We start from the raw sequence: 13,524 nt of genomic DNA, 5'->3' as shown, positions 1-13,524 counted from the left end.
AACTCTATTGGTTTTAATACCTTAGAATGAGCCATTTTTATCTATATACACTGCGGAAACATGGAAAGTAGCCATTTTTTTGCGGCATCATGTTTCTACAATAGCTCTAAATGAACCAACTGTACTACAGAGCGCGTTTTGTTACTACAATACGTTGTTTGTCCTGCGGCGGCTACCGTAGCGTCACTATGCACTTCGAAAAGGGGGGTGAGCTGTGGACTGAGCCATTGGTTGCAATTTACAGTCTCACCGCTAGATGGCGCTGAAAGTCCCACATTGCACCTTTAAAGGTGATGCAACATTCTTTAAAATCCATTTGTAACAGCTGCAAGGTTCAGGTCTCTTTGAGCGTACAGCTTATCTGCATGTTGTGACCTTGTATATGTGTGTGTTTTTGTGTGTGTAGGTGTTGCAGTGTTAGAAGGCCCTATGTATGCAGTGGGTGGTCATGATGGTTGGAGTTACCTAAGCACTGTAGAGCGCTGGGACCCTCAAGCTCGCCAATGGAGCTTTGTTGCGTCAATGGCAACACCCCGGAGCACCGTGGGAGTTGCGGTCTTAAATAGCAAGTAAGCTTTGACACATTCAAACCGTTATTCGCTTTGTCTGTGTTTTAATTGAATGAACTTTAAGAGTTTAATATCTAAAATACCATTTATGTGTGTAACCTGTAACATTCTCTCATCTGTGTCTTGTCCTTCAAGGCTGTATGCAGTAGGCGGCCGGGATGGAAGTTCATGTCTGAAGTCAGTCGAGTGTTTTGATCCCCACACTAATAAATGGAGCAGCTGTGCTCCCATGTCCAAACGCAGAGGCGGTGTTGGCGTAGCAACATGGAATGGCTTCCTGTATGCCATCGGTGGCCATGATGCCCCTGCCTCAAGCTTGGCGTCTCGACTGTCAGACTGCGTCGAAAGGTAAGAACGCCAAAACAAGCTTTCATAACCATGATAAACAAATCACTGTTCAGTCATGGGATGAAATCACGGAGCAATAAATGTATTTAATCTTTGGTAATATAAAGGTAAATGTGATGGATGGATGGATAGATAGATCTATTGTACATATTGTTCTCGTGTGGATTGGTGTAGTTAATAAGTTCTTCTGCTACATTTGGTAAAAGTAAATATGTATACTGTGTGCGAATCTTAAGCTATGTCTTCTTCAGCTAACTGTTCTTTCAGTTTCTAAATTATGTGCAACCATATAAAGTAATTTCTCCCTTGTGAGGAGAGAGTGTGTTCAATTGAAAGTCAGTCTGGTTTAGCACAGCATATAAATGGAAAGAGGGTCCCAGAGAAAACGTCTGAATGTGTTTTTAGTACAATGCTCAACATTTATGATCTCCGCAAGCAATTTCTGTCGAAAAAAGTACAGTTTCCATTTCATGCAAGTACCAAACACCAAGATATATTGCTAAAATTACAAAAGTCTTATGTTTTGGTTAGGTCTCAAATCTCAAGCAGTACTTCAGAAAGACAATACGGGAATCCCAGAACATTGCATTTATATCAAAGTGCCTGTCTCTGAGATGAGTCCCTGTAGAGAAACTTAAGTCGAAGAGTGCTGAACAAATAAAAAAATTGAAATGATTTTTTTATTTTGGGAAAGAATAGACTGAGAATATATGAGCCCATCTATGAAAATGTGATGTCTTAACATTGGAATTTCTTAAAAAAATATTTTCTGAGACTGAAATTCATCACAATTTTTTATTTTATATAGCACGATTTTATGTGAAAAAATTTTTTTTCTGGATTTTCTCAGGCAGGGTCACAAATGAGAAAGAGTCAGAAAGGTTACATAAGGGGTCTCAAACTGGCTTGGGGCCAATTCTGAGATTTATATCTTGTCAGCGGGCCGCAGAGCTATTTTAAAGGAAAACGCCACCGTTTTCAATATTTTACCATGTTCTTACCTCAACTTAGAGGAATGAATACATACCTATCTTTTTTCAATGTGCTTAATCTTTGTACAGTGCATCATGAATGTGTTAGCATTAGGCCTAGCCCCATTCATTCCTAAGGATCCAAACAGGGATGTATTAAGAAGCCACCAAACACTTCCATGTTTTCCCTATTTAAAGACTGTTACATGAGTAGTTACATAAGTATGTATGGTGGCACAAAATAAATCCTTTAACATAAAAAAACATACAATTTTTGTAAATATACAGTTTTTCTAGTATTTAACATATTTTAACAGTATAAATATTTCTTAACCTTATCTTAAATAAGATTCTATTAAAACCTTGCACTAAACTTACAAACTCAATTCCTAAACACATTTATTAACTTTTATAAATTGTTTATGTGTTTCTGTTTTGATTTATTTAGGATTTTTTTAAGTCACAGACTTGAGTTGGTTATGTTCCATCTCTGTAAAATTAATATTGATGAGTCATCTGTAGTTCAATATGCATTGCATTACATCCCCACCTCTCTCTCCCTATATGAGGTGTCGCCATTAAAGCTGTGACTTGGAACAATGGAACAATGTACTAATGGTCACGTTTTGTAGTCGTTTTACAAAACTAATATACAGTCTGGTTTAAAGTCTTAATGCAAATATTTTGTTGCACTTATGAACTTTGCGTGTACAGTATGTATGTTGCATACAAGAGTTTATTGATTTAGGCAGTAGCTTCTTCATTGCGTGTAAAGCCATGTAGGAGGTGTAAATGATCCCTTCATCACACCAACTGAACACCACATGACCCCTGAGCTGGTGTGCCAATTAAAAAGATATAGGATTTCAGTTTTTATTAATACATGACCCAGTGAGCAAGGATTTTTTTACTTTAGAATATAAATAAATTAAATAAAAGCTGAAAGAAGAACCACTGCGGTCCACAGCATTTAGATTTTATGAGCTGCTTTGAAATGTCAGCGCACCAGGAGTCCATCTTTTCCAGAGTGGTTAGTGGGTCTCTAAATGTCACTTCCTGTCCTTCTCACTCTTGGAAGCATTTTATTAGCCGAAAATGCATTTGATCTTTTGTGTGACTGACTCGTGCTCATCTCCTTCAAGAGCTGTCTTTCACGCCATCTCTTTCTCTGTCTGCCGCTGTTGCATCTTTGTTAAAACTAGATGTCCTCCTGTCTGTCTGTCTGTTTAACATCTCTTGCTCTGAGCCTCTGTAAGTTTGGTCTTGTCAGTCAATGTTTGCTTTGTGCCCTGAAATTGTGCAGAACAAGATGTAGTCAATTTATTGCTGTATGCATCTGTAATATTTGCATAATGACTGGTCTAGGCACATACATTGAACGTTGTTTGCCTCCTCTTTCAGATATGACCCAAAGACAGACGTGTGGACAGCGGTAGCGCCCATGAGCCTCAGCAGAGACGCGGTAGGGGTTTGTCTTCTGGGGGACCGTCTGTATGCTGTGGGAGGCTACGATGGCCAGGTGTACCTGAACACCGTGGAGGCCTACGACCCCCAGACCAATGAGTGGACACAGGTAAACAAACATCATCTGTCTGTGTCGGACAATTTCTGCCCTTTTACATTATTCATCCATGTCTTCTTTCCTTCATGTTTCTTTTATGGTTTGGCCTACAGTAGCAATATGTCTTGATCCTACCGGGGAGGTTTGTTTATGGGGCTGTTTGTTCTGTATGTAAATGCTGCCTCCATCGCTTTGACACAGGCACCGCTTTGCTCTGCATCACAGCATCTGTCATTACCTCTCACCGTAGCAACTGCCTCTTTCTCCTGGGTTTCATTTCTCTTTGTGTTTAGCTGATGTTTTTCAATCACACGCAGAGAGTTCATATTGTTTCATTTGTAATAACACAACCCATCACACGTGTGTGTATGTACTGTACATTCAATTCAATTCAATTACACTCTTAGAAAGGATGTGTTAATTTTTACACATCTTTGTGCGTTAAGCTTTTAACACATTATGTGTCATTTTGTGTTGATTTTGTGTTAAAAGAAACACAAAATGTGTTGTTTCAAAAATAACACAGAGATGGGTGGATTCTGGGACAATGCATTTAGTGTGTTGTCCCAGAATCAACACTAATGTGTTGTTTTTAAGCGAGGTCCTTTTTATTCAGAGGCAAACTCTGCTTCTTGTGGGAGGGGCAAGTGCTATGCGGTTGTGTGTTTGCAAGATGACTGATGTTGATTGTGTATTTATGGAGAGAGTTACCGGTTTGTATTTGGTAACCTTACTATAGGGGAAAATAAACAGCACGGGTCGATAAACGTCACGTGACTCAAAAGTGAAGTGTATTACAACTTACCAGGTTGCCCAAAGTCCTCACTGACACTCTTCCAAGCGAGGTCCTTTTTATTCCTGTCTCCTCTATAGAAATAAGAACTTGTGTGGTATAGCTCCTGGTGACTGCTTACGGACAATATCAAGCGTTGGCTGAATGAGAGACTCCGGGCGGGGCTGCCACCACAGCAGCAAGCAGGCTCCTGATTGGTTAACGTGGTGCGAACTTCCGCCAAAATTCGAATTTTTCAACTCAGGCGTCAGCCGCAAATTCGCGTGAACCGCAAAAAGCACAAAAGCACCATACCGCGCACAACGCTCAATTTGCGCCTTTGAGGCGGAAACGCATTTTCCGCGCCGAACGCCTTTTTCCGTGCTGCGAGACCTCCTGACGCGCGTCAACACGTCTTCACATTGACTTAACATTGAAATCACTCGCGCTTCACGCCTCTACTGCGGTTGGTGTAAACGCAGCATAAGACTGTATTGTAACTTTTTTTTAAATACATACATTGTTTCAAAGCAGCTTTACAGAAACAAGACAGTTCAGTAATGAAACTTTTGATCCACTGACCAATCAGCTTGCACATCAGTGTGAATCAAACTGCTTTTTTTAGGTAATTCCTTGCCATAGAAAATGTACAGTATGGCATAGCATGCTATCAAGCTTTGTCATTTACCCGCCTCCATCCCCAGCTCCACCTGTCTAGATCTGTTTAGCAGCATCACTTGCATGCTCATTACAGCATGTGTGTAATAGCAGTAGCACAAGCAGATCTAGCTGTGACAAAACCAAGTACATTGACACGTTATTTTTTAGCGTGATGCTAATGGTCTAATCAGATTCAATGGATTGTGCTAAGCTATGCTAAAAGGGGTACCGCCAGACCCGGAGATCAGCTGAATGGATTCCAAAACGGTAAAAATCAAATGTTTAACTCTAGGTGAGCTGGAAAATTAGCCTATTTTCAGAAAAAGTGGAGTGTCCCTTTAAGGATGCATATATAATCTCTATGGTGCTTATAAATGGTGTGTCATTTGATATTGGTGCAGTGCTTCCTGCATTCAAGATATAGCTGTGTATGAAAGTGTGGTGGAGAGCAATACTGTGTGTGTGTGTGTGTGTGTGTGTGTGTGTGTGTGTGTGTGTGTGTGTGTGTGTGTGTGTGTGTGTGTGTGTGTGTTAACAAAAAAAATAAATGATAATTACAAACATCAATCCAATAAATGCACTGCAGAGAAGGTCATTGCCTGCACCCCAATGCGCTTACTTATATTATGCCTGCCTGTACTGTTTTTGTTATGGGAAAATACAAACATTTGAGTTCTTTTGAAAGAGATGGGACATGCTAAATCGAATTATTTTGACTACTATTTAGTACTGATAGTATGCAAATTGGGATGCAGGGATTGCCAAACAGAATGCTAATTTGATTTTGTGATTTTTTTTAGGTGGCGCCGCTCTGTTTAGGTCGAGCTGGAGCCTGTGTGGTTGCAGTGAAGCTTTGAAATGCTGTCAGTCATCTCCATGGTGACCATCTAGAGTGTAAACCTACAGTGGTCCTGATGCAGTGTGTCTGGATGGATAAGAGCATCTGCTAACCAGGAAAGAAAATAAATAAACAAACAAACAAACAGACACACACAGCAGAACACTCAACTCTGGTATACTGCTATGCCTTTTAGTATGTATTTATCTATTGTATTCACTGCAAAAACTATACTTCCTTTTACATGAATGAGTCATGCATTTATCTGTTCACCCTGTCTCATCCCTTCATCTGCATTCTCCGTTACTGACATATTCTTCCCTGATGATAGTACAGTGACTGTATAACAGTGAGTACTCTCAGGGGACGGTGGAAATGATGAAACAGATCATTCAGAGTCGATTAAAATATATAAGTGGAACATGCAGAGCCAAATGTTCTCCTAAAATAATCTGTTATTCAAAAACAGCCGGAGTGTAGTTAAGCAACTCAACAGAAAGAGACAGATGAGGAGAAAAAATTAAAAATGGACCTACCGTACATTTGATAATCAAGCATGGATAGAAGGAATAGATAAAAAAAGAAATAATAAGAAGGGAAAATAACAAATGAAAATCAAGCTGCATGCTGACAAGGAAACTTCCACATTATTAGTCCATTTCAGGCATGCGTGTCTTCTATATTTAATTGATCTGCCCGAAGACAGTCAAAGCACATCAGCAACATCGCATATAAATATGATAATTATACCTACAAGGGAGTAACACAAGCTTCTTTACACTGTGTGCGCTCATTTCCAAAATGCTTTAAGCTCAAAGAAAGACGATCATAATGAGGTCTAATGCATATTCACACAGTGCTCATTGGAGGAAGTTACCCACACAAACTGAAATGCTGTTTCTATACCAGTTTCTCTCTCCTGGGGGATTTGGCGAAAGATTAAAAAAGTGGGTTGTAAATAATGGTTATTGTGAGAGGTACTCTTGCTCATTCAATGTTATATTCATATTATTTCTATTTTTATACAGTGATTCATCTCTGAAACAGCAGGATTCTGGGTCAGTGTCCGTTTGATGTAAATAAATTCCAGGGTGCAGGAATAGAGAAGTTCAGATGACTAAGGTTTAGATTTAGTGCATCTCTCTTTCAATGAACCACAAATATATGGAAAAAATATGTAATGCTTAAGTCTTAACAAGATGCGACAAGAAAATTACGGGTTGGTGTTAAAACCATTTGTGCACTGTATTACAAAACCATTTGTGGATAATATTACATTACACAATGGCAAATAGTGTTTCTTTTTTTTTTTTTTTTGAGGTAGAACAGAAACTATTTGCAAATATGGTACGCAAGTAAACTTAAATTTTGTTATGTTATATATTTCCTCTTTAGCCTTCTCTTATAGCTTTTCTTCTCACGTTAATGCATCTTGTTTTAAAAAAAGATAATATTATGTATTCGTTTTGGAAAACAAGACACAATTGCCAAATCCTTGAAAGTTTGTGAATCTTTTAAAAACAATACAAGGCCCTGGAAGGTTTTTGAAAATAAACACGCATAGATAAAGGTCACTGAACGTGCTTGAATCTATTTTGTGCAAGACGTTTTCTGGAAAAAAATCAATTTTATTTCCGTGGGCTGAAAGTACATGTTTCTGTGTTATATTAAAATTAAGGTTGCCCTGATTCTATTAAAGGTGCAGTGTGTAAATTTTAGCGGCATCCAGTGGTGAGGTTGTGAATTACAACCAACGGCTCAGTCCACTGCTCACCCCTCACTTTTGAAAAGCATTGAGAAGCTATGGTAGCCGCCACCGGAAAAACATGTAATTGATGGAGACAACTTAAGTTTGTCCCTTAACTCTTTCACCGCCAGCGTTTTTAAAAAAAGTTGCCAGCCAGCGCCAGCGTTTTTCATGATTTTCACCAAAGTTTAATGCCTTCCAGAAAATGTTCTTCTTTAAATAAATAAACGTACAATATACCAAATGAAAGAACAGACCCTCTGCTTTCAAACAAAAAAAAACCGTTTCATCCTACCTTTAGTGGTTCTTTTGCAATCAGCTTTTGAATATGGGTAGGTTTTTGCAAAAACACCATATTTTGAGCAAAAAGCAAAAATAATTCCATATTTGTGACGGACTTTTCATAGAGATCCCATTCAGAGCGATCTTTAAAACAGACACGGACATGCAGCAGCTTGCCATAGGGCAATACTTCCGGTTTTAAAAAGTTGCGGAAGGGCGCCACCTGGTGGATAATAGCGGTATTGCGGAAAGACGGAAAATCTCGTCATTGGCGGGGAAGCGTTTTCTCTTAATTGACGAGATATCTCGTCAATGGCGGGGAAAGAGTTAAGGGCTTCTGTAGAAACATGGTGGCACAAAATGGCGACTTCTGCGTAAGTGGACTTGGGTTGCTGCGGTGACGTTATTTTCCCACCGGTTAATCAGCGCGTCACAAACCCGGTGATACCGGTATCACCGTGTGGGAGGGGCTTATAAATGCGCATGCAGACGTGCACATTTTACTTTCATTATACAGTGCTTGGGTACGCTGTGTTAAATCGCGTATGAATTTGCGTGCAATGTGAGTGCAAAAGCTGGTTTACTTAAGTGCTTGAGTCAATGTGCGCAGGTAATTCTCAAAGAACCCGCCAGTCCCAAGCAGAGCAACCGGCTACTTCTCCATAAAGCGCTGCTTGAATGATGGGTTTATTATTTTTCTTGATGAAAAACACAACAAAACGATCTCGCTTATATTAAACATCATATATGTATATTATAACAAAAACGAGTAAGCACGCGGCTTCTGCCATCGTCTGGTCAGTCAGCTCGCCTTACAAACTCTGACAGAAATAAATGAAATCTGACACCTGCTGCTCTGTGACGTGACGCGCATTCAGCTCCGCTGAATTCAGGCAGCAGACAAATTTAGTTGTTAGTGTGTTTCCTCTCTCTAACGAAACAAAATGATTTAATTACACGAAAATATCAAAACGACGGGGAAAGACCGTGTCGTGGTGGGCAAGTGATCTAACCGTTGAGAGGCTGAAGCACCGGTTATCACCGTTTCACCGACTATCATGGCAAGCCTAAAGTGGACCCTCTGTGTATGTAGATAAAAACGTCTCATTCTAAGATAATAAAAACATAATGGTTCATTATAAAAAGGTCTTTATACACCCCCGATAATATAGTTTTGTATATTATTTTGCATTTCTGTCAAAAGATCCTTCTAAAAATTACACATTGCACTTTTAAATTATAATATTTAAAAAAATAAATAAGCAAACATTACACTGTTTACTAATGCAGTTTTATTTTCAAAGGTAACTGTTATAACTGTTATAGCTATAAAAATTATTTTGCCAATAATTTAAAAATTTTCTTTCGTCTTTGTGCGACTGGCGTGACATCTCCATTATAAGCCTACAGTACCTGAATTTGTTGAGTTTTTTTTATGCTTCCTATACACCTTCAAGTATGAATGCCATGTACTGTACATAAAAATATGAAAAAATATTTAATTTCAATTTACAAAAAATTATATTTTAGAAAATGTTTAATTTACCTTTATTCTGTTTCCTTATCTCACATGGAATTATGGGCCAAATTAAAGGTCATTGCGAGACAAGTTTGGGCACCTCTGGTCTACACTGTTAGTTATGAATGCTTATGATACTGAATTTTGATCCATACCAAAATGCTTTTTTGCATAATTGTGTTTGATACATGAAAATTGTAACAATGTATCTTACAAGGTAACATGATGTAACCTTGCGCTCACTTAAAATTTGTCCCCACATTAAGTCCTGGAATATTAGAGAATTGAATTTGAATTTAAAGTTAAATTAAAGTTTCAGGTTTTTCAGGTATCTGTTTGTCAGAGAGATGAGTGGCATTATGCGCCATGTTTATACCCTATGCTGAGTAAAAGTGCAGCATGAAAGTCACAGTCAACACAGATTTGGTATTTGATCTGTAAATCCAGCTCTTTTTTAACTTGCCTGCATTTCAGTGTTTTACATGGAAGAAAGAGAGGTGTACAGACAAAGAGACTGAATGAAATGACAGACAACGTTTGAGATCAGAACAATCTAAGATGTAGAAAAGATCCACATCCTGTTTACAGTAAGATGTTAACTCCATTCAGTAGATTGAACTGGAGCTGTGACATCATTCTACTCTGATTTATGTCATATTTCATCATTGTATGCTGTAATGCAGTTTTTTGCCTTTATTTTTGCATGACTATAGGTTTTTATGCAATATGAAATTCGACTTCATGTGTATGAAATATCACTCCTTCCCGAGGAAGGGTTTAATTTGTTGGGTGACCAAACATTAGTAGGAAAATATCTTTTAATACAACTGTAAAGTTCAAATGCTTCTTTTATATTTGTAAGAGTATCACAGCTTCTTTTTTTTACAGATCATCATGTATCAGAATTCAATCTTTACCAAGTATTTGAAATGTTTCAGAAGAGGCAAAACATTAGATCAGTGTTTGACTGGATAATCATGGAGTACACAAAAATGCTGGGATGTTTTTGATCCAGTGTTGGGTCAAAAAGTGACAAACCAAGCTGTTGGGTTAAAATATCCCAGAAAAAAGTTATATTTAACCCAAAAATTGGTTAAAACAAGCCAGCATTTTGGGTTGAAAGTTAAAACACTTTTACTGACTCAGTGCTTGTATACCATACATTACACCAAACATAAATGTATAGCTCAGCAATTAAGAATAGCAGAACCTGTATGAATATATCAACAGCATCCAAAAGATTATACCAGTTATATGCTTCTGTGTACAGTGTACAGCACGCACATATTGTAATGTTATATTGAACGTTATCAAAAAATGTATTACAGAGTTTAACTTCATTGTGCAGTGTTATAAATAATGCTTTGATTTAAATATATATTTATATATCTTAGCATTTTAAGTATTCAGTACAGTGGGTTAACATGTCATCTTTTCTATTGTAAATACTGTTATGCATATCGTATGTATATGTTGTGTTTTATAGATGCTTCCCTCTCTTGTGCATATACTGAGGCTTGTATTATTGATGGGAGGCTGAATAATTGACTTTTTTGTGTAACATGAATTGCTGACTAAAATAGTTTTTATTATACATTCCACATTGAGATATTGTTTGATTTATTGATATTTTGTTTATTAAACTCGAAAAACATTGTTCAGAGCTCCTGCTATATATGTGTGTGTGTGTTTGTACGTATGTATGTATGTATGCATGTATGTATGTGACCACCCTTTATGTGTGTATTGGTGCATTGTCATCCTGATACACTGCCCCACCTTCATAGTACAATTTTTAATTGAGTAAGATTTACACTGCGAACGCACCATTGACTTATATTTTATATTATGGTTATACATTTTCCTGACTATGTATATTGCACCTGTGCAACTCCTGACAAACAGTTTTGATGGAAACAGGAGAATCGGTGTGAGTATTAAATGCTGCATTAATTTGAGCAATTTTTTTTGGACCAAGTCTGGTTTAGTACCCAGAATCCCCTTACAGACAGCTTCCTCTTGTTTAGACATTTACTCCTGTTGGATGTGATTTGTCCTTTAAACAGGTATGCTGTCATTTACTTGGGTACCATGGCTTTTGTAGTAGAATAAAAGCAATACACCTGCTGGGACGGACGCCAAATGGCTCATATTGTATATTACCACAAATCATGCATGAAATTATGGGCAATTTTACTATTGTATCCGAAAAAAAAAAATGTTGGGTCATTGCCCTCTTATATCACACATTTAACTCAAGAAAATAGTTAAAGATTTAGATAAGATGTTTTTCAGATTTTTTTTACCCTTAATAGATGACACATCCATCTGTCAATAGATATTCTATATACCATGGTTAGAGAGTCTGGCTTGTAACCCGAGAGTTCAAGGCTGGCAAGTTGCGACTAAGGTGCCCTTGAGCAAGGCACCTTAAAGGCGGGGTGCACGATCTCTGAAAGCCAATATTGACATTTGAAATCACCTAAACAATCACACCCCTACCCCAATAGAATCTGGACCTTCTTTTGATAGACCCGCCCCACACATACACAACTCAGGCAGCGATGTCGGTTATTAGACATGCCCCTTACTGCTTATTGGCTACAAGTGTGTTTTGGTACTCGGTCCGACTCACTTTTCCCGAATACGTTTCCCAAAATTGTGTACCCGCCTTTAACCTCAATTGCTCCCCGGGCACTGTAGGGCTGGCTGCCCATTGCACTGGGTGTGTTCACGATTTGCAGTGCATGTGTTCACTACTCACTAGAATGGGTTAAATGCAGGGTCACATTTGTACATTAGTGTCTGTGTATTTAAAACAGACACATGTTTGCTTGAGTCAAGATCATTAAAAGAAAATGTTTATGGGGTTTGTACTGCCCCCTGGTGGCTATTAAATGTATGAACAGGATATTAGTTTTTAAACATAAATGTAAGTGTTACTCAAGACGAAGTATCCTATTGGCTGATTTACCTGAGCGGAGCCAGACAATATTGTGCTTCATTGATCAGAAATATTTATAGTCAGCAGAAACGTAACCAAATCAGGACATTTTTCGACATCTGCTGATAACAATGGTATTGTATCTGTACCAATCTATTTTCACCAAATGCCCAACATGTCCTTTTAACCCAATGGGACTGGCATTTTACTCAGTAATTAGAGTAAATAAGTAAATTAAAATGTACACATCCAGGCTATTAAACACGCACAACAAAATATACATTCAGAATGTTTAAATACCATTTTGGCCTTATGACTGAAATAATACATTAATGTAACGCAACAACTGATTAAATAATTTATTTACATAAATAAATAATTTAAACAGGAATTTATTCTGCACGTGTTTCACAAACAAAGACCAGTAACACTTATACAATAAGCTTCTATTTGTTAATTAGTAAATGCATAAAGTAATAATAAGCATATAGTTTTTTATATATAATACATTAATATTTGTTAATGTTTATTTATGACAAATATTCATGATAGTTCATTGTGCATTAATTAATTATTAACAGATACAACGTTTGATTTTAAAAATATAGGCTATTAGTAAATGGTGAAATTTACATTAACTAAGCTTTTTGAATGCTGTATAAGTATTGTTCATTATTAATTCATGTTAGCTAATGCATGAACTAATGTTAAAAAATACAACCCTATTGTAAAATGTTACCAGAGAAAGTTGCTTTATGATAGTGATAGAGATGAAATCACAGATAATCATAATGGGGAAGTGAAAAGTAACAGATTATTACTTTAAGATTAAGAGAAATGAAACAATATGACCTCTTCATTACTAACACCATTTATAAAAAGTAATGTTATTCCCTTAAAATATAAAATATAAAACCAAAATTAATTTAGCTATTACTTTTACCCTATTGGTCTGAATCCTTATGCATAAATGATATTTATGTTAATATGTTTATTTTAGAAAGAAAACATGTTTTAAATCGTTTGGTGGACAGCAACCTGAACAAATCCTGCGAGACAAAATCAATCTTCTTTAATTATCGCTGTGTGAAGCATTTAGCGAACACAAAGAGTCCCAAATGGGATGTTGTCCCACATAATGTTATTCCGTCACCTTTGCTGTACATCACGTACCTGGCACAAGATTCACTCTTATCTACCGACCTCACGTCTTTGGGTCCTGCAGAGAGAAGAAAATACTGCAGTTATTCACAGGAAGCTGTATAAAAATTCCCCTGTGGCTAAAGGGGCATAAACCTGTTCACTTCCTGTCA

At 37.3% G+C, this 13,524-nt stretch overlaps 1 protein-coding gene across 3 annotated transcripts in view; it reads left to right on the top strand.

The window, feature by feature from the left end:
* Window positions 1-10,930, top strand: part of klhl5 (kelch-like family member 5) — a 75,008-nt gene extending 64,078 nt beyond the window's left edge. For all 3 annotated transcript variants that reach the window (XM_065254562.2, XM_065254561.2, XM_065254559.2), the window contains 4 exons: window positions 407-569; window positions 705-917; window positions 3,290-3,461; window positions 5,682-10,930. In XM_065254562.2, the coding sequence (XP_065110634.1) occupies window positions 407-569; window positions 705-917; window positions 3,290-3,461; window positions 5,682-5,738 (605 nt within the window). In that variant the 3' untranslated portion in view covers window positions 5,739-10,930. The remainder of the gene's footprint in view (window positions 1-406; window positions 570-704; window positions 918-3,289; window positions 3,462-5,681) is intronic.
* The last annotated feature ends 2,594 nt before the right edge of the window (window positions 10,931-13,524 follow it).

This window comes from Paramisgurnus dabryanus, chromosome 4 (assembly GCF_030506205.2).
Source record: "Paramisgurnus dabryanus chromosome 4, PD_genome_1.1, whole genome shotgun sequence".
In the NCBI taxonomy this organism is placed as follows: Eukaryota; Metazoa; Chordata; class Actinopteri; order Cypriniformes; family Cobitidae; genus Paramisgurnus; species Paramisgurnus dabryanus.
This window is presented reverse-complemented; position numbering and strand designations above follow the sequence as displayed.